Below are 22002 nucleotides of genomic sequence, written 5' to 3' on the forward strand. Positions count from 1 at the left end.
TTACTATAATTGTTCTGATTGGCGAGATAAAAGAATAACTTATGGATAACTTTTTGCAATCATAGGTTGGAGAACCAAAAGACCTCATTCGTAAAGATGTTCGCTGCATCCTGAACATGATGTGCAAGGTCTATCCAGCTAGTAAAATGTTTAATTTTATTATGGAAGGACTGAAATCTAAAAATTCAAAACAGCGAGCAGGTGAGTATATCGGATGCATTTTGCTGTGTTCATTTTCCTTCTGAACTGATGTGAGCTTGGAGCTGATGGGTGATGACTGTCACCTAGAATCCCTAGGTCCCTACTGACCAAGGCCTAAAGAATATATTTGCTAGACTGGGCATGTGACATATATTGAGAACACCAAACTATCTGACCTCGTCAGTGTACCTGTTGCAGATGCAGCCATCCTACAGATCTTGTGGAGAAAAATTCCAGTCGTCACAATACCTTCCAACATATGTAGCACTTTACCATGCTAAATGGGATAATCCAGAACCGATCCCATTGCACCAAACTAGATATCCACTGGTCCGTGAACAGTGAAACTACATTCTCATGATCAATATTATCCTCATTCTGTCATTACCATCAAGGTGGGGATCAGCATAAGAACTAGGCGCAAGAGTAGGCAATTCAGTCCCTTCCATCTGCTTCATCGTTCAATATGATCATGGATGATCTCGTTTCAACCACATCTCACCCTTCATCCTGCTACCAATTTAGAAACCCAGCTATCCCCTCAAATTTGAGTGGTCCGGCATCCACTGCACTCTGAGTAAAGAATGCCACGCGTTTATGGCACTTTGAAAAATTCCTTATCGTTTCTGTTTTAAATCTGCCACCCCGAGTCTAAAACAATGGCCGCTCGTTCTTGAACGCACAGCAAGGGGAAACATCTGCTCAATGTCTACCCTGTCATCCCTTTTATCATATTTATATACCTCAATTCAAGGGATGAGCCTAAACTAATCAATTTGCATAAGACAAGATCTTCATCCCTGGAATCAACCTAGTGACCGTTCTCCGAAGCGCCTCTAACGCGTGCACATTCTTCCACAAGTAAGGAGGCCAAAATTGATCCAGTCTCACCAATACCCTATACAGTAGCAATGGCATATCCCTACTATTTAACATTCACCTCCACTAATGGCACATTGTAGCAACATTGTTTTGCCACCAAATGCGCTGCAGCATCTTGTCAAGGCTCCTGTGAGAGCACCTTCCAAACCTGCAGCTGCTATTGCTACAAAAGATGTATTGGAATTCCATCTAAGTTCCTCTCCAAATCTCTATCTGAATGGGAAATGGTACTGTTGTGCCTTTGTTGTTGGATCAAAATCCTGCATCATGATGTACTATGCCACATTGGTTATAGCAGTTTAAGAAGGTAATCCAGCACTACTTCTTGAAGGAAAGTCACAGGTGGACAACAAAATTGACTTTTCATCTCGTGGATGTGATGAAGCCGCCTCTTAAGGCTGGAGCATTGTCATTCTATTTGATATTCACACTATGGAGGAGGATGGTGAGGAATACTACCCCAGACAAAATTCTTTCCATGTCTCGTCTCGTCTCGTCTCGTCTCGTCTCCCCCTCTCTTTCCACCCCCATGCCCTGCCCCTTCCCACCCCGCCCTGCCAATCTGGTGGCTGATCCATTTTACTTAATTGTGGATGTGTGAATCTTGACAGGGTTATTCTCCCCACATTGCAGGCACAGAGGAAGTTACGATCAAACAGGGTGAGCATCAGATACTTGAACCTAACTTCTTGTTGATTTTTTTTGCAGAATGTTTGGAAGAGCTGGGTGCTTTAATTGAAGTTTATGATTTGAATGTCTGCCAGCCAACTCCAGCCAAAGCGCTGAAAGAAATTGCAAGTCAGATTGGCGATCGAGATACATCTGTTCGTAATGCTGCCTTAAATACAGTAGTTACTGTCTACAACATCTGTGGAGATCAAGTTTTTAAATTGATTGGGAATGTGAGTATTTGTCTTTTTGGACAGGAGTGAGGAAATGCTGTTTTGTCTGCTGGTACAAATTAAAGGGCCTCAACATAGGTACGCTCTGGATTACCACCTGAGGCGTGTCCACATTGGCATAGGAACGAGCTGAGGTTTAAATGTATGGCTGAAGGAGTTGTAATGGAGATTGACCAATAAGGTGCACTTCATTCTTAATGTTTTGGGTCCATTAAACAATTATCAATCCCTGTGTTATTCCAACCCAATGAACCTAGACGTTTTATATAACCTCTTGTGTGGTATCTTATCGAATGCCTTTTGAGAATCCAGATGTACTACATCCAACCACTCCCCACACCCCCTGCTGCTTTTAACCTCAAAAATTGTAACCAATTTAAAATGCTTCCCTTTCATTAAACTATGCTGACTCTGCCAAACACAGTAAAAAGTCTGACAACACCAGGTTTTAGTCCAACCTATTTATTTGATAATATTCTCACAAGCTTTCGAGGGGACAGCCTCTTCGTCAGGTGAATGGAGAGTTCTGGCCTCAGACAGCTCTGTCTGAGGCCAGAACTCTCCATTCACCTGACGAAGAGGCTGTCCCCTCGAAAGCTTGTGAGAATATTATCAAATAAATAGGTTGGACTAAAACCTGGTGTTGTCAGACTTTTTACTGTGTTTACGCCAGTCCAACGCCGGCATACCCACATCATGACTCTGCCAAAACCAGGGGAGAGCCTGCTATTTAATTACACAAACTGTTCTTAAACTTGTCCCGATCCATTATCCTGGTGAATCCACTAACTCGTGTATTAGATTAAATTAAATTAATTAAGGGGAGAAGGATGCAATGAAAAGTAAATTTATTAATTTTATAAGTAGTATTGTGGGCAGATTTTTATTCTCCATTTTTTTTGAGGAAGAATCGGCTGAAGGAAGTGCAATGACTGCTCACTAGATTTATTCCTCTGATGAAAGGGCTGCCTTGTGAGGAGGTTGAACAGAATGGTTCTCTATTCCCTGGAGGTTAGACAAGGATAGGATGTGAAACTGGCCTTGATGCAAAAGTTCGGTCATAATCCTATTGAAAGACAGAACAGGTTCACTGGACCACGTACCCTGTACTATTTTTTAGGTTCTTGTGGATGTTTCAAGGGAAGATTATTACCAGTTGAGACAATCTGACAATGGGATAAACAGTAGGGAAAAGTTTTAAGATTACAAATGGATTGGGTTGAACTCATGATATGGTTTGTATTAGTCCTGTGAAGGATTATGCAGTCTTTTTATGGATTGAAGATGGTACTTGCATCCACATTATACATTAAAGCATCGTAGAATAAAGTAATCCCAAATAAATCAAAACTGCCTAGGGTCATTTTAATCTAGATTAGATCCTTAATTTTGCTAGCAGTTGTAAATGGTTCTTATGCAGGGCATTTGTTCAGTTTATTTTAAGATGCTATTTTATGAAGATAAAGCATCATAGAATAAGGTATATTCACTTAAGAATCCCGGGTCCATCCAAACTGATTGGAGTAGCTTTAATCTCAGTCGGGTCCCTAATCTTGTTTTGATGTGGCCTAGAAGATTTGCACAGTCACAGTTCCCCAGTCGACACTAGAGCAGCCAAATATTACTGATGACCATTACTAATAAACCAATAGTGATTTATCTTTTCTGCGTTGCTTCATCAACTTAGCAGGAGCATTGCAGACTGTTTTACAGGGGCTTCGTTGGTTGCCTTTTGTCTGCTTTGCTTTTGTTAAACTTTCAGATGGTCTCAAATTGACTGATTAGTTTTGAAGATCATAAAGCTTTGCTGGTTTTGATGGAGGTTCTCAATTTTTGCTTTCCTTTTTGTTCCATACAATTAGTGTTGAAAGCTTTATTTCTCTCCTTCCTGCTATAGAAGTCTTAATTCTGAGTTGTCAGCTTCATTGATAAAACCTCGAGTTTACTCGTATGAGAAGTAGCTCCTTTGCTTTGCCTTTTCTATTTAGTGTGCAGATGTTTTTGGTAAGTGCAGGATTATTTAATCTGTGTCAAGGATAAGATGGAATTGACTGGATCTTTCTTCTTGGTCTTCAACTCTTTGATCCTAGCTTTCTGAAAAAGAAATGAGCATGTTGGAGGAAAGAATCAAACGATCTGCTAAGAAACCCTCAGCGGTATCTACAAAACAGGAAGAGAAAACTTCAAGGATACAAGGACTAAATCCAAATGCTGCTGTGCCACGGAAAGGCTGTGATGAAGTGCCATCCAAACTGAAGTATGTTTATAATGGCTACCTTGTCATCTAAATAGCAATGTTTGCATCATCTCAATCTGATAGATTAATGAGATAATTAGTAACAAGATTTGATTTAAGATCAAAGATTGGACAACAAGCAAACTTCATCTGAAAAATCAAATGGATGTTTAGTTCCTTCAGAGTTTTTTAAAGAGCGGTAGGGCCTACCCTACCTGAATATGCAAAGTTGTCTCCAAGCAGCTGTAATTTTGTCATTTGGCAAGTGTTGATGCAAGTTAACCTCAATTGATCAATTTATAATAGACGTGATTTTCCCACTTACTATGGATTTAAAGTTGTCCTCAAAGTGTAGCTCTTCTGAAGAGCTTTGTTCTTCATAGGATAGTAGCAAAAGTTCTGTTGTTTAACCTATGATTCCAGCTGTGTGTCTCTAATCTGACATTACTGGCCCTTGTTGCAAAATTAGAAGGTTCAAAGGAGTGATTTACTTTACCATGTGTTGTCGCAGGAATATATCAACACAAGTAGACTCTCAACTCTCCTGAGTCTATCCCATTATTCATTGAGATTATGGCTAATCTGTGGCCTAATTCCATGTACCTGCCCTTTTGCCATATTCTTTACAAACAAACTATCAATCTCAGTTTCAGAATTAATGCAGAAGAGCGCTCCAAATTTTGCTACTAGTCTTACCTATCATAAATCTTGGCATAAAAAATCAATTTGAAGTCTCCAACAATTCACCAAAAACCAATTACCTCTTTTATTTCTCCTTTCTTTCCAGCCAGTCATAGATCTTTTCGATTTTGTTTCCCCTAAAAAGTTCCTGCCAGCACCCCCTCACCCCCTTGCAAGTTCTAATGAAAGGTCACCACCCTGAAATGCTAACTGTTTCCCTCATCACAGATGCCAGACTTGTTGAATTTTTTGAGCATGTTCTCCATTTTTAATTTTGGATTTCCATCATCCATTATATTTTGCTCTTGGGTTTCACACCAGAGATTGTAGCAGGTGGTCTTTGTGATGGAAAGGCTTATAGAACTCGATCAAACAAGCCACCTGAGATTTATAAATAGTTTGGTTCGCAATGATAAAGTGATAGAAAGGAAGGAAGAATTACGCTACAACATTACCTAATAATTCCTTGGTGATCTTGCTGCATTGAGCTGTTCCCAGGCATTGTTCTGGACAGGGTCAGCCTTGGATTTATAGTCCTTAGTAAGTTAAAATGGCTAAACTGTTTTTGCTGTTAATGTTGGTTATGTGATGTATTTTTCATTTTGGAAAGTTTTTCAGGCATTTTTTACATGAAGCATTTTATGGAGTTGGCTTTAAGCTTTCATCTCAGAGGTTTGTTTTGCTTTGGTTCCAGCAGTATTTTTGTTGTCACATCAGTTTGCCAAGTGACTTCCTGATGTCTGAAGCCTCATGTATGCTGAAATTTAGCATGGGCTTTGTATTTGCTTACCTGGCTTCTCTGATGTTAAGGATGGTCACGTTTCATTAACCCAAGGGTATGAACATTTATGATTGTGGAAATCAGTGTCTCTTGGCTCCAGGCTCAGTATATAATAGTTTGTATGTTTAGAGGCAGGGATTTTTCATGGGGTTCTTTGACCAGGGCACTGATGAGATTCAGGAACACAGAGTAACCTTTCCAGAATCAGGTACACAGATGTGTTTTGCCTAATTATGTAGAATCTAAGGTGAAATGATATGACGTGCTTTTTTTCTCACCTTTTCTGAAAACATTCTTCTTCCTGGAATGTATGGTGTATCCTCTTTGTTCTTCACCTGGATTTTAAGTCGTGTCTGAGCTTTACACAATATTACGCAGCTGAGCAAGTGACATGCTAACTCCCAAATGTTTTGGAGTGGGTATTGCTGGTCTGACAACACCAGGTTTAAGTCCAACCGATTTATTTGATAGTACACTCACTAGCTTTCGGGGTTAGTCCCTTCGTCAGGTGAATGGAGAGTTCTGGCCTCAGGGCATATAAAGCACAGACAGTCTACAGATTACTGATTAGAATGCGAATCTTTACACCTAACCTGCTGTTCAAGTCTTAAAGTGGCCAACAATATGAGTGGAAGGAGCACTGATCACAGGTTAAAGAGATGTGTATTGTCTCCGGACAGTACAGTAAGTGAGGTTTTGCAAACCCAGGCAAGTCACAGGGATTACAGATAGTGCGGGGACATGTCCCCGCACTATGTTAGGGGTAAGTTTTTCACTCAGAGGGTGGTGAGTGAATGGAATCGGCTGCCATCGGTGGTGGTGGAGGCAAACTCGCTGGGGTCTTTTAAAAGACTTCTGGATGAGTACATGGGATCTAATGGGATTGGGGGTTATAGATAGGTCTATGGCTTAGTCGGTATAGATGTGATTGGCGCAACTTGTGGGCCGAAGGGCCTGGTTGTGCTGTAGTGTTCTATGTTCTATGTTTTGCTTGCCTGAGTTCTGTTGTTTTTATTGTGCTCCTTTCTACCCAACCAATTCCTTCATTTCTAATGTTTGGTAGACTTGTATCCCACCAGAAAGATGATTTGGGTTTCATTCAATGGAGTATAGTTGTGCTTTTTCCTGTAATCTTTGTGGAAAATTTGTTTTGCATGTTCTGTTTCACGTTTTAGGTTTGGGGCCAAATTTACTAGGGAATAAAAACAACAATTTTGAAAAACTGAGTAGGCTTGGCAGATCTGTGGAGAAGGAAACAATTAGCATTGAGTCCAGTGGCCATCCATGATCGTCATTACTGAGACGAGTTTTCAATTCCCCATTAAATTTTTTAAAAATTTAAATTACACCAGCTGTCATGATGGAAACGTGTGACCCCAGAGCCTAGTTTGCTAGATCAGTGACGACATCACTTGACTATGTCATCTCCCTCTATCAATGCTGCCAGACTGCAGCATTGATAGAGGCAGTATCAACCTCCCGCACTTGGTTTTTAGTTTAAACCTCCAGTGTCTTGCTTTACATGGACATGGACAGCACATTGTTGGTTTGTGCTTACTCTGTTTCTAAATCAGCATTGAACGTTGTGGATGGTTCCCAGTGACCGGGATGTTCATTAGTGTTTGATGCCATCACTTGCAATGTGTTTTTCAAAAATATTTGGCTTTTTGAGCAAATGTGCAGGGATATTTGAACTTCGTCCCTCCTGATGAAAAAGCCAAAGATTCTGAAATAGTGTGCATCTGTTGCAAGTTATCATGCAACTTGATTAGAAACTAAGACTTGTGCTAGATTAAAGATATTGTTGAGATGTTTATGTATGTCATTTCCACTGTTGTTTCTTTTGGTTGAGCAATAACTGATGGGCCAAGCCAGGGCTTACCACCCCAGTAACGCTGCTTCAAAGTATATAGTTGCTATTTCAGCAGAACACTTCTGTGACGGTGGCTGGCACTTTCCTGGGTTGTTCTTTAAGTGCTATCTGTAAAGGAATTGTAAATGATGGGCCAGGTTGGATTTCTCCTTTCTAAATTTCCCCTCCTTCCTCCACACCATCAGAGGCACTGCAGCTGTTATCCAGTGGCGGCAACTTTGGAATTCAAAGGTTAGGGGTATCATAACAACTTTGCCCATACTATTGCACAAAACTCTGCTGCTCTATTTTGTGCAATTGGCTTGATTAAAATGCTGCCATCACTTCCTGTTTGCACAGTGATTGTTCTCATTGAGAAGCTGCAGCATACAAGACTTTGCTTTATGATTGTAGCATCTTAACTGGTATAGCCACATACGGAAGATTTCTAGAAGAATCTGCTGAGATTATGTTCCAGAGTCTTAAGGCAGTAGAATACTCATCCCTGAAAGCTTGACTTTTGAATAGAAAGGTCTCCATCAGAAGATCTGTTTCAAGGAATTGTTGATCTTACTGAATGTTGGGATATTTCAGGAGGTTAATCTGTCAGGCTTCTATGTAGGCAAGACCGATTTATTATCAGGGCACTAACTCCATTTAAATGGACGATGGCTCTTGAGAATTAGACTAGAAGAAAAATATCCATTGGCTGCTTGCAGTACTGGAATTCAGAAAAGCCTCCACTCGATAGCTTGCAAGTGGAACGTTTATTCAAATGCGTGATTCAAATTTACCTTTTGTATCTATTCAGTCACATTTGGGAATGGCAATTAAAGAGAGCCCCATGTAGGTCTATTATTAAAAAGTGTACTTCTGGATGCTCGTGGGACCGCAATATGGATTGAAGAACATTGATTTTGGAAGCCTTTGTATAAAAAGATATAACCAAATATTTCAACCACGGAGATGGTCTGAGGAAATTGTACCATAATTCCATTTTAAAGTTGGTTAGCAGAATAGAGGATGTTTCTTTTGTGTATCACAGATGAATCTTATGGACCATTAACTAGGTAAATGTGCATGACTCCACAGAAACAGTAATTATAAATTTCTCTAATCTCCATCAAAGTCGCATACAATTCTCCTGAGGTAACCTGTTCACAAATTGGTTCTTGGCAACTTGTTACATGACTATCCATCACCTTGAAGTGTTGTGTCTGACTTAAGTGATTTCAGATGTGGAAAAATTTAAAAAGCTGGATTTTCTTTGAGCAAGTATAGGGAAATTTCACAAAGGTGACCAAAATAATGAGGAATTTGAATTTTATAAGTAGAGAAACTGTCCACTGGCAGGAAGATTGGTAATCTGTTCTGATCTCAGTTGATATAATTGTTCGAGAAGATCCCAGATGGAAGTTTGGCTTAGAAGACTAACTTTTATTTTTTGATTCCTCAAATGTGGAGGAACAGTCACAGGACTAATTAGTTTTAACCAGATAAAATTGAACATGAAAAATAGATTGATACAATACTCCTTTAGTGCTCCAATACACAGATTTTAAGATAACACTGATGATACAGTAGGTTTGAAGCTATAATGATCTCATTAGCACACAGTGTTGATGGATTTCTCCTCCAAATCCCTCCCCAGATGATTATCATATCAGAATTTCTAAATTCTCTTCCTAAAATAAGCTTTTAAGATCTTCTCCCATAGCAATGATTCACTTAGTGATCCGCAATCCAAAATCCAGTTCACATTTTCCAAAACACCTACTGGTTGGTGGGAGGATGCAGAGATACTTCGGAGTGATTTGGACTGGCTGTGTGTGTGTGTGTGTATGGCAGATGGAATATAATGTGGATAAATGTGAGGTTATCCACTTTGAGAGCAATAATCGGAAGATAGATTATTACTTGAAGGAGTGTAAACTGAGAGGGGTGGCTGCTCAATAGACCTTGGAGTCTTCGTGCACTAGTCACTGAAAATAAGCATGCAGGTACAGCAGGCAGTGAAGAAGGCAAATGGTATGTTGGCCTTCATAGCGAGAAGGTTTGAGTATTGGGATAAGGATGTTTTGCTGTTGTATAGGTGTTGGTGAGGCCATACCTGGAGTGTTGTATGCCGTTTTGGTGTCCTTATCTGAGGAAGGATGCCCTTGCTATCGAGGGAGTACAGCGAATGTTTACCAGGCTGATTCCTGGGATGGCAGGTTTCATATGAAGAGAGACTAAGTTGGTTAGGATTATATTCATCTCTGGAATTTAGAGTGAGAGGGAATCTCATAACTTGTAGAATTCTAACAGGGTAGACTCAAAGAATGTTCCCAACAGTGGAGGAGTTCAGAACTTGGGGTCATAGTTTGAGCATAAGGGGTAAACCTTTTAGAACCGAAGTAAGGAGAAATTTCTTCACCCAGAGAGTGGTGAATGTGTGGAATTCACTGCCACAAAGTAGTTGGGGTCAAAATGCCTGATCTCAAGCAATTAGATACAACTTTTGGGGCTAAAGGGATATGGGGAGAAGGGGAGATCATGATGTTGAGTTCAAACAGCTAATAACTGGTTTCCCTGGTTCCTGTGGCTATGGTTCATCTTTCATTCCCTCACCCTGCAGTATAAATATTTCCTACTTTCTAAGCCTTTTGGCTTTGACAAAGAGCTGTCTGGACTCAATGTCAGCTCTTTTCTCTCCTTGCTGAGATTTTCCAGCATTTTCTCTTTTGGTTTCAGATTGTTGAATTCCATTAGCTATGATCAAAATTAATGGCGGAGCAGGCTCAGAGTTGAATGACCTACTCCAGCTTCTAGCTTCTATGTTTGACCAGACCTCTTTCTGCTCCACTTTTAGCAGTAAATCTATGCCAGGATTTCAAATTAATCCTTTCAGCTTTTCACTCTTTCACCCATTCTGATATCCAGATGGTACTTTAATTTGTTTATATACAATTTTATAAGGTATTTGAAACTTTAGGTTCATTTTTAGAAAACAATTTTCTCTATCCTTGCCAAATTATTTCTTAGCTTTTGTTTGATGTTCCTGAACAGAACCCTGTTCTATTTCTCAGCCTCTTCTTTGTTCCCTTTACTCCAGGCGTTCTGGAAACTTCTTTTCTCTAGCTTCTTAGCTAGATGCTCGATAGATCTTTGGCACTGGTTGTCTGAACCATTACTCCAGTGTAGGGTTTTACTTACAGCAAAGCTAAAAGAGCTGGTTGCCCTTTAGCTTCCTCTTGCAAAGCCAAGAGTTGTTGGTTGTTTCATTACCTGACTCCAACTGCTTTCAGCTGAAACTAAAAAAAACGAAAGAAAGCTTCCTGCTACCCACAGACCCGTCTAGTTGTCAAGCAACAATATTTTCCTTTCATGCTGAAGCTTTCTAAACACAATAATATTTCAGCTGGAACTGAAATAACATCAGGCAAACATCTTTGTCCAGCATGAAATCCCTTCTGAACACGAGCATTAAATTAAATCCACCGAAAACTATATACTTTATTTCCGCTGTTTACCCTTCCAAATATAAATCCTATGAACTACCTTTGGTTTCCTAACAAATCACGGTGCACAGGTGTAAAATAATTGACAGAGCTGTGGTTTAATTGTACTGCCTGAAAGATTAATTAAGGGAATTAGATATGAATGTTTGCATAGCCAAGTGGCAAGAGTAGGTGTTTGGACTAATTGAAAATTTTACTGGAGTTGGAAAAGGCATCGGGGGCTGAATGCTATATGATTTCACATCTTAGTGTGACTATTAAATTGAATCCAAGCAGCAAATACCCACATTCAAGGCTAGGCAGTTAAGTTTTTATTTCATGGGAATAAGTAAAACTGCTCAACTATCCACCTTAAACCGATTGCATTGTCATCTCGGCTATAGCGAATGACTGGTGACTGCAAGAAAATTCTATAAATCACAATGTTTGACTTGTCACACTTAAATAACAATTTGAAGTTCTCATCCATGTATAATACAGAATGTGTTATAAAGCATTCTAGACTTCTCAGTTAATTCTTGATGTGAGCATCACTAAAAAGTTGGCATGTATTGTCTGTCACATTTCCTTCAAAAGCTGGTGGTGATGGGCTCTCCTGTTGAATTTGCAGTTTGTTTGGTGTACGTGGCCTCACCAAGCTATTAAGTAGGAGTTACAGAACTCTACCCCAGAATTGAAGGAGGAATGTCAGTGCAAGTCCAAGTAGGTAGGATGTACAACTGAGGGGGAAACTTAATTGATGTTCCATGTGCGTGCTGCCCTTGTACTTGGTGGTTGCAGTTACGAGTATAGAAGATGCTGCAGAAAAGCCTTAGCCACAGTGTGCTGATGGAGGAAGGGATGAATGTTTGGCTAAGTGAAATGCCAATCCGCTGAGTTGCATTGTCATGAATAGAGTCGAGTTTCTTGAATGCACTCATCCAGGCAAGTGATGTTCCAGTGGGGAGCCACTTGGCACACCACCTAATCCCCTGATCTGGTCTACATTTGTGTTGTCAGCTTTTCTAGTGACTCTTGGATATTTATAAGAACTCTTCAGCAATGTCATTGAATGACTAGGGAAAAGGATGCAGTGTCTCTTGTTTCAGATGGTTGTCGCCTAGATTGTTTGGTGGAAATACTGTATGCCTTAGCTTTGATATTGCTTTGCTACATGTGAACCAGCCAAATAAATACTGTGGCTACCAGAGCAGGTCAGAGGCTAGGAATCCTGTGGCGAGTACCACACCTAACTCCCAAAGCTGGTCCATCATCTGCAAGGCATAAGCCAAGAGTGTGATGGAATACTCCATGTATTTAGATGAATGCAGCTCCAACAAAACTCAAGAGCACAGCATCATCCAGGATAAAGCAACCCCTGCTTGATTGCTACCCCTTCCACAAACATTCAATCCCTCCACCATCGATGAACAATGGCAGCAGTGTGTATCGCCTACAACGTGCACTGCAGGAACTTGCCAAGGCTTCTTAAGCAGCACCTCCCAAACCCGTGACCACGAATATCTAGAAGAACAAGAGCAGCAGATGCCTGGAACACCATCTGGTGGTTACTCTCAACCACTCATTTTCAAGGAGGGATGGTATCGCCTGTTCCTTCACTGTCGCTGGGCTAAAATCCTGGAACTCATTCTCCAACAGTATTGCGGATGTATCTACACCTTGGAGATTGCAGTTCAAGAAGGCAGCTCACTGCCATGTTCTTGAGAGTAACTAGGGATGGGCTATAAATTTGTAAACTTTAAGTTTATTTATTAGTATCACAAGGAGATTTCCATTAACACTGCAATGAAGTTTCTGAAAATCCCCTAGTTGCCACATTCCAGTGTCAGTTCTGGAACACTGAGGGAGAATTTAGCATGGCCAGCGCACCTAACCAACATATCTTTCAGACTGGAGGGAAACTGGAGCACCTGGAGGAAACCCAAGCAGACACAGAACATTTTTAGTTAGGGAAAATGAGGAAATAATGGATAGGGACAGTAACACTGAGCAGATACCAGGACCTAGGAGGAGGGATGGATGGGTTACAGTTAGGAAGAGCAAAAAGAAAAGGAGTCATGGCACTAGGACCACCCCAGAGGAATTACCCCAGAATATTAAGGGTGGGGTGACAGCTGGGGTAGAGAAGGCAAGGGAGGGAGATCAGAATACCTCGGAGGAAGGGAAGAGTGCAGGGTGTGAGATAGTGGTGGGGGATGGGAGAGTCAAAGGGATTGACAGGCGGTTCTGTGGGCAAAAGCGGGACTCCAGGATGGTAGTCTGCCTCCCTGGAGCAGGGGTACGGGAGATTTACCAGGATGTTGCCTGGTATGGAAGGGCTGTCTTACGAGGAAAGATTGAATGAACTTGGGCTGTTTTCCCTTGAGAGACGTCGGCTGAGGGGGGATCTAATAGAGGTTTATAAGATTATGAAGGGGATAGATAGAGTAAATGGTGGTAAGCTTTTTCCGCTATTAGAAATGGATAGAACGAGGGGTCACGGGCTTAGGGTGAGGGGGGCTAGGTATAAGACAAATATTAGAGGGCATTTTTTCACGCAAAGGGTAGTGGGGGTGTGGAATGCACTGCCGAGTAAGGTGGTGGAAGCAGGCACGCTAGGGTTGTTTAAGAGTCACTTAGACAGCCATATGAGCGGGCTACATATAGGGGGATATAGTAGGCCTTACTGAACATTGTAGGCTTGGGAATACGTTTTGCCTCAGGAATGTTAGTCTTTGCCTGTTTAATAATGAATTTTTTTGTCTCCACAGGCATTTAAGTCCAGCAAGGGGCATGCATGCGGCAGGTTGTAGTGGGCTGCTCTTGGATGTTGCTTCGGGAGTTGCCTATTGCTTCATGTCGTTAGTGTGCTTAAACTGGACCATCTCGAGGGCAACATGACAGCTCAGAGACTATCTCTGTTGCTGTGCGGACACATGGAGTTGGGCCTGTGTCTGTGGGAGTTTGCACGTTCTCCCCGTGGTTGCGTGGGTTTCCTCTGGGTGCTCCGGTTTCCTCCCACATCCCCCCAAAGATGTGCTTTTAGGCTGATTGATTGGGTACTAAATTGTCCCTAAATTGGACCTCCCTGATCCTCGCACGTTAGGCGTAGACTAAAATCAGGAATAGGTCACAGACAGTAGGACGGCGGCGTGGGCTCGTTGGGCCGAAGGGCCTGTTTCCCGTGCTGTGTTGTTCTTTGTTCTTTGTATGCCAACTCCATACAGACAGTGACCCAAGCTGGGAATTGAACCCAGGTCCCTGGTGCTGAGAGGCAGCAGTGCTAACCACTGTTGCCCTGGTCTACCCAGAGATGCCCACGTCTCATAATTATATAGGAAATTAAGATTTAAAACGGGATGGCATTTTGCAAGGTCTGAAGGGGTCACTCGTTTAAAGTCGCACTTCTCATGCTAGAGGGGAAATCATAGATACAACAGCTGAATATAGTTGGGTTTAGGGTGATTCCTTGAGAAATTTCAATAATGTTCTGGGCTGAGATAATTGGTCTCCCACCAAGTTTGACTTTGACCACGATGCCATACTTAACCAAATACTGCCTTGATGTGAAGATCGGTCACACTCTCACTGTTCAAGCATAGTCCATGTCTGAACCAAGGCTGTAATGAGATCTGGAGCCTATTTATCTGACAAAACACAAACAATGTCTGTGCATACAAATAGGATCGGTCAAAAAAAAGTGTTTTTACCCCTTTGATTTGTGATGGTGACAGTGCATTATAGCTACAGTACTCAAAGCTAATTTTTCAAACTGTCTGCAATATACATTACATTCTGGCTGATCACCTCAAAATGAGACAGGTGCTGGAACAAATAAATCCAAGATATTCCATTAAAGTTAAACATGCACGTGCTTTAAGTCTGAATGCACAAGTGCAAGGAATTAGAGCCGTGATTCTTTCTATAAACACAACATTGGAAACATTGAGCAGTTTAGGTGACACCTCCAGAGAAGCTGGGTTGTTATTCTCGACCTTGTGATCTATCTTCAGATAAAGGTGGTTAAAGGATAAGAATTGGCCAGGGCGCACTCCCCTGCTGATCTTCAAACTGATGTCTGAGGATCTTTCATACTTATCGTGAGGTTTAATGTCTCACTGAAAAGAAAGCACTGTCAAGTGCAGCAGTCCCTCAGTAATGCATTGAAGGGTCAGCCTTGGTTTTGTTTTTGTCTCTTAAATGGGACTTGAACGCATGACCTTATGATTCAGTGGTGTGTGTGTGTTGCCAGTTGAGTCCCACTGCTGTCTCTTTGGAGGTCCAAAGATTTCTAGCTGAGTAAATCTTGTGCACAGCAGTTTTCTGAAACAAACAGAAATCTGAAGCTCGGATGCAACCTAGCCAATGAAAACAGCATATTCAATGATTGGTTTAAAGTTGAAGATTAGTATAAAGAATAAAATGCTTTGCTATTTTGTTATAACTCAGGAATAGAAATAAGGTGTTCACCCCCTTGAGTCTGCTTTGTTAGATGATGGCTGATCTCTACTTCAATTCAGTTTATCTTAGCTCCAGCCTTGCCTAACAAAAAAATGTATCTAATTCAGACTTGATAGCTCCAATTATCAATTATCCTAGCATCCACATTCTTCTGGGAGAAGAGAATTTCAGCACAGGGTAGCAGGTGATGTGAGATGGGCAGGACATCATGGAACAACCAGAGTGCAGAAATGAGGGATGAGGGGAGGAAAAATTGGAATTTGACAGGGACAGGTCAGAAGATCAAAGAGAGTGAGAGGCAAGGATCATCGAATGGGGGAGAAATCAAAATCAGTGGCTTGAAAACTAGACTTTTTTTTTAAAGCTGCATCACTTAACTTTCCCTCCTCTCCAATGTCTTCGGTCTAACTGTGGCTGGGAAATTCTTTGGAGCTGCTCTCACCATCACCAACACTTCATTGAAGTGACAAGGGGACCCCACTTATATCCTTAAACAGAGATTTCTGCTACACTTTTGAGAAAGTAACGCTGATCCGAAGCAGCTCCAAAGAATTTCCTGGCATATCTCGCAGCAATGTCTGCACATCTTTCAAAAGTACTCTTTGAAATCCTTACATGAAAAGCATATCCTCAGTACCGCCGACGCAAACCGCCCCAACCTGAAAATCGGCAAGGTTCAACGTCTGGCAAGATGCTGTACCTGTACCCCACCACCCCCCCCCCCCCCCCAATCAACACGAGATTTATAACTTTGATCAATTATTTAAAGAGTTCTTTGTTTAGCTGTTTAATATTTAGTCAAACTTGTCTCATGGTTTATAGACATGTAGTCACTCTTCATTTACTGAAGATCCAAGTAATGATAATGCTTTATTTGGTCTTTCAGCTTCACTCTGAAGTAGCTTTCCTCAGCTTTGCCCCATAGAATCCATTCTGTTTAGGATTACTTTTGTAAGCTTTGCACTTAATGTATGAGCAGTTACTCACTAGGAAAAGTGAGGTTTTGGAGGCTGGTGTTGAATGAATCACGTTTGTACTCAATGTGTTAAGGACAGAATGCTGTTTCCTTTGTTTAACACCTCTGTTTTTGTGCTTTTTATCTGTTTTATAATTGTATCTATTGTCTAAATCTGTCTTCTGACTTCTTTCATGGCATTTCCTTGGAAAGAATAATGTATCGAACCTATCGAATGTAAGTAAAACTTGTTCTTGGTTGTAGGTTGACCGTGTAGTGCTATTGAACCAGCATACTAACTTTAATTCACAATTCCTAAATTCTGTAGATTATTTATCTACCTACAAGAGGAAAAAGTAGTTAGTATTTCCCAGAAACTTTTAGTTGTTAAATTTGTTCGTTTTGTATTGGTGTATGCAAGTTCCAAGTGCTGAAGCAATAGCAAGTGCACAGTCTGGTGTAATTTAGTTCAGCTGCAGTATTTAAAACTGTTATGATAGATTTAACTTTTGCTTCAAGTAAGGCAGTCATGAACTGTACTTGATTCCTTCAATGTCCTTTTTGGATTTCTTATTATTAGAATAGCTTGTATTCAGTTGACATTACAGTGATGCTTAAAGGAATGTATAACTAAGTTGTATCAATCAGAAGTTTCCAGATTTGCTTTTTGGTCTTAACCAGGTGTTGCAAGTTAAAATTTGCTTCCATGTCCCCTGGCCAAGGGAGGAGGAAAATTGGCGGGTGGTTTTGCTGATTTCTGTTCATGTGCATTTGCTGAAGGAAATTCGCTCAAAATAATGTCTTGGCCAAAGTATTAGAAAGGTATCTGAGCTTGTTGAACCCTAGCTCAGTAGGAGTTAACATTTGAGTGGCATGGGGAGAGGTGGAAATAATGTAATAAAAGAAATGAACCATGTTCCCAATCAGTTGCAGACCTTGCGATGCGTACCACTTGGAGCAATTGGAGGTGTTTCCCATTGTAAAGAAAAATATTGATTTATTAACACTTGTTCACTTTTTTTTTTGCAGTCAAGCACGTTCCAATAATTCGCATTCCACATCTGAATCTGCGCCCATGATTCCAAGAGAGTTCCAGTTGGATCTCGATGAAATTGAAAATGACAATAACGCTGGCGGATGTGAATTACCGGATCTGGTGCAGCACAAACTGGATGAGCTCTATGAGCCAGTTTGCATTCCAGAACCAAAGTAAGTCACTGATATGTTGAACGGAATTGAAAGATCTTTTGAAAGGAAAAGTCGTGCTTAAAATTTTATTGGTATCTGTACTCCGTCCATTATATCCCTTTGTTCTAAATTTATGGAGGATAAAATGAATATGATGCATTAGAATGTGGTGAAAACCAGAGTCTATGCGGAGTTTAACAATATTTCCCGTAACTGGCAATTGAAATGGAAGCAGTGCTATTTTGTGCACTTTGCATGTGATTTCCCAGTATATATCAAATTATGATCCTACTGCGTTATGGATAAAGTATGAATTGAAGAGCAAGGATCCTGACAAGTGAATTCTTTCCAATTGTAACAGCTATAGTTATGTATTACTCTGGTGATGCAATCTTTCCATCTCTATCTACGAAATCAATTCATACATTCTGCTAAGTCTTAATGGTTGACTTGACCTGCAAGTTGAGTATTGTTGCCAACAAGAGACACTTTACTATGTCAGTGGTAATTTCATTTAAAGCTGTCCATTTAGAAATAGTTTAATTGAAAGTAAATCACAGCCAACAGCTAGCTGTTGGAAATGCTGTAAAATGTCATTGTGCCATTGATTTCCTTTTGGTTTTCTTCATGCTGTTGCTTTACAAATTTCATTGCACGTCATAGAAAATTGTTAGGAAATTAATGCTAAAATATGAAAACCCTTTTGAGAGGCAGAACCCTTGGTACCTTAGTACCAATAGCCCTGCCAATAGAATTTAAAGTATGGGGTAACTATAATTTAAAAATTAAAAGGGGTGGCACAATGGTTAGTGTTGTTGCTTCTCAGCACCAGGAATCTGGGTTTGATTCCTGGCTTGGTTCACTGCCTGTGTGGAGTTTGCACGTTATCCCCATGTCTGCGAGGGTTTCCTCCACGTGCTTTGGGATTCCCCCCATGGTCTGAAAGACTTGCTGGTTAGATGCATTGATCCGAACAGGTGCTGGAATGTGGCATTTAGGGGAATTTCACTAACTTTGTTGTAGTGTTAATGTAAGCCTTACTTGTGACTAATAAACTTTACTTTAAAACTTCATCCACATTAACCCCACTGAAACAGTGGATTAGTGCAACTGGCGGCCACAAGAAACATCCTGAATGTTAAATATTTGTAAATGTGCAATCTTATTTTGAGGTTGATGTATGAGATGAAATTTTGATATGAAGTTTTAAGCTTCTTTAATTTCCTTTAAATGTTTTCAGAAATCGTTCAGTTTCTCCCCACTTTGATGAGATACATGGCAGCACTGATTCTACTATCAATTTTGTTGTGTCGCAGGTGGCAAGTAGTGATATTAACACCAGCATCCAGGCTCTTGCCCAGGTAAGAAATTGGTGTTTTCTGAGAGGTTGGCTATGTAACTGAATTTCTAACACTTTATTACTGGTTTTTTATTACTATCTGAGCTTTTGGGCAAAGTATTAATGTCCTACTTCCCCATTTGGGCTGAAAAACTGGGAATTGTCATCAAATCATTGGCCTTCGTAAATGACATGACTCAAAGAATTTTGTACCTTTTGAAGTCTGAAATCTGAAAATAACGCCTTTGGCTAAGATACTTTTTTTTTCAGCAAGTCAAATGATGACAAATCTTGCAGCACTCAAACTTCTGGACTCTCATTAACTGCAAACCTGATTGCCTGCCTGTTTCTCAAGTCTAGTAACTCAGTCCAAACAAATTAAAGAGCAATATGCTTGGCTCTTTTGGACTGATAACACCAAACTGATGTCGGTGCTTGTTTTGCAGAAATCCTTGAGCAAGAAAGATAAGCTCAGGGCACAGTATTGGCAAGTGCATAGAGTATTAAGTGCAAGAGGAAATTATGGCTGTTAAGGAATTGATGTCATGCTGGGGTACTGTATTAAAGCAGATGCTTAAGAAATCAGTGATGTGGAGATGCTGGCGTTGGACTTGGGTAAGCACAGTAAGAAGTCTCTCAGCACCAGGTTAAAGTCCAACAGATTTATTTGGTAACATGAGCCACAAGCTTTTGGAGCAATGGCTTGTGCTACCAAAGAAACCTGTTGGACTTTAACCTGATGTTGTGAGACTTCTTACTAAGAAATCAAAGGCAGGGCAAATCGGCATTAATGTTGCAGGGGTCACTGTTGACCTGAAACTTAACTGAACCAATCAAATAAATACAGCAATTACATGAGCAGGTCAGGATCAACTCAACCCCTGATTTCCCCAAAACCTTTTTAACTATCATTGAGGCACAGGTCAGGATTGTGATGAAATGCTGTCCACTTGCTTGGATGAGTTCTGTTCCAACAACATTCAAGAAGCTTAACACCAAAATAGCCCACTTGATTGGTAGCCTGTCTGCCATCTTAAATGTTCACTTCCTCCACCACTAACACATAGTAGCAACAGTATGTACCATCAGCAGAATGCGTTGCAGCAATTTATCAAGACTTCTTTGAAACCATGGCCTCTATCAGCTAGCAGAAAAAGGGCAGCAGAGAGATGGGAGCAGTTGCACTACAAGTTCTCCTGCAGTTGTACATACATCAACCTGACCTGGAAATATAGCATGCAGCTCTCTTGTTGCTGGGTCAAAAATCTTGGAACTCCCTACCTCACTGAACTGTGGATGTATCTACACCATATGAATTAGTGGTTCAAAAAAGCGGCTCACTATCTTACCTCCTTGGGGGTAATTGGGAATGGACACCGCTGGTCGTCTTAGCAGTGATGCTAGCATCCCACAAATTAATTAAAATAATTGGATGACTGGCTTCAAGCTATATGTAGAGACTAAAGCTGGGATCGTTCTTCAAGTTGAGAAAATTAAGGGAGACTTAAACTATTCATAATAAAAGGCTTTAATCAAACTGGGGAGAATACTTTCACTGGCAAATAGGCTGGTAACCAGATGCTATGGATGTAAAATAATAAAGCTGGCACAGGCAAGACTGGCTGAATGGCAGCCCCTTGTGCTCGTACAATGAGAATCCGTTGTCTAAGTGGTATTCAATGTCTCTTGCATGAATTGTAGCAAATGAAGTAATCTTGCTTGGTTTTCAGATTGATGAAGTTTTGCGACAGGAGGATAAAGCTGATACCATGTCTGGTCACATTGACCAATTTCTCATTGCAACTTTCATGCAACTTCGGTTAATTTATAACACGCATATGGCTGATGAAAAACTCAACAAGTCTGAAATCCTGAAACTCTATAGCTGTATCATCGGGAATATGATTACGGTATAGTTTCTAATGTGCTATTTTGAATTATTATCGTTGTGTAAGATGTTACTACGCTAGAACTTGGAAAATCTTATTCTGAATTTATACTGCATGAATTTTTAGCTGACAAAATAGATGCCTATTTGACAACAGTGGGCATAATACATGTAACAACTAAGAGAAATGGGCAAGTATTCAAATCATTAAATTTTAAACAATCAGTAATGTAGTGGGCATTATTAAATTTATAAACCGTAATTCTTAAAATTTCAATAGAAAGAATATTCCACTGAGTGTATTAACCTGTATTTTAAAGCTTAAATGAATCTGGGCCTAACGTTTGTCTAAAAAATGTCTGTTCAATTGAGGGAAAATCTGAATGTTTTCTGTAGTCTTTGCTGGCAAGCATGTGAGAGTGATGAGTTGCACTAATGAAGGAACAGTTGTGCAGTGACATGGCTGGTCCTCTCTGAACCCTGAGGATTAAACAATGTGCACAGGGGCCATCTGACTCACGTCAGTGCAGTTGCCGCAAGTAGTAGGGTATGTAAGCGAAACATCTTAAATTTATGTAAGAGAGACTTTTTCACTCGAGCCATTAACAATTTGGGAGCTGTTGGGGGGGGTGGGGTGGGAAGCAACACCATTGTTAACATATCTAGGCAAAAATGCACATTTAGCATTAGTATGACTTGACTAAAAATTATACTTGATCTAAAATTAGACTTGGGATCCAAAGGGAAGTTGAAGCATTCAAAATATAGCATAAGCAGAGCTGCAATTTAAACAGCAATGCGAGAAAACAAAAATGAAATAAATTAGAAAACCCTGACAATATGCAACAAGAATGTTAGTCTCTGAAAAGTATTAGTTTTGATAAATGCTGTTGAAATGAAAATGTGACATAATGCTTTTAGAAGACTTCTAAAATAAAAAAGGTACCAGCATATTTAAGTAGCCAAAGGAAAAAGATAGGCAGTGTGTGGGGATTGCTGCTGTGAAGTGAGGTATGCTGAACATGATACAAAGTAATAGTTACAGTTTTTGGAGTCAGGATTCCATTCCTTTCAGGCATCCTCTGGAAAGGAATTGGATCAAAAGATGAATTCAAAGAAAGATTCATACATTTTTCAGCTTACCACTCTGTCAGTGA

At 40.4% G+C, this 22002-nt stretch overlaps 1 protein-coding gene and 1 non-coding gene across 4 annotated transcripts in view; both read left to right on the top strand.

The window, feature by feature from the left end:
* Positions 1–22002, top strand: part of ckap5 (cytoskeleton associated protein 5) — a 131942-nt gene that overhangs the window by 80713 nt on the left and 29227 nt on the right. For 2 of the 3 annotated variants that reach the window (XM_080189866.1, XM_080189868.1), the window contains exons 31-37: positions 66–201; positions 1792–1985; positions 4076–4242; positions 16644–16667; positions 17460–17639; positions 18859–18979; positions 20688–20867. In XM_080189866.1, coding sequence (XP_080045992.1) covers positions 66–201; positions 1792–1985; positions 4076–4242; positions 16644–16667; positions 17460–17639; positions 18859–18979; positions 20688–20867 — 1002 coding nt within the window. The remainder of the gene's footprint in view (positions 1–65; positions 202–1791; positions 1986–4075; positions 4243–16643; positions 16668–17459; positions 17640–18858; positions 18980–20687; positions 20868–22002) is intronic. The other variant, XM_080189869.1, reaches the window with a different exon arrangement.
* LOC145344636 (small nucleolar RNA SNORD67) lies at positions 21258–21366 on the top strand. Its single transcript, XR_013886932.1, has one exon. It is a non-coding gene; the product is annotated as a small nucleolar RNA SNORD67 (small nucleolar RNA).

Source organism: Carcharhinus amblyrhynchos, chromosome 6 (genome assembly GCF_965287045.1).
Source record: "Carcharhinus amblyrhynchos chromosome 6, sCarAmb.v2.hapA, whole genome shotgun sequence".
In the NCBI taxonomy this organism is placed as follows: Eukaryota; Metazoa; Chordata; class Chondrichthyes; order Carcharhiniformes; family Carcharhinidae; genus Carcharhinus; species Carcharhinus amblyrhynchos.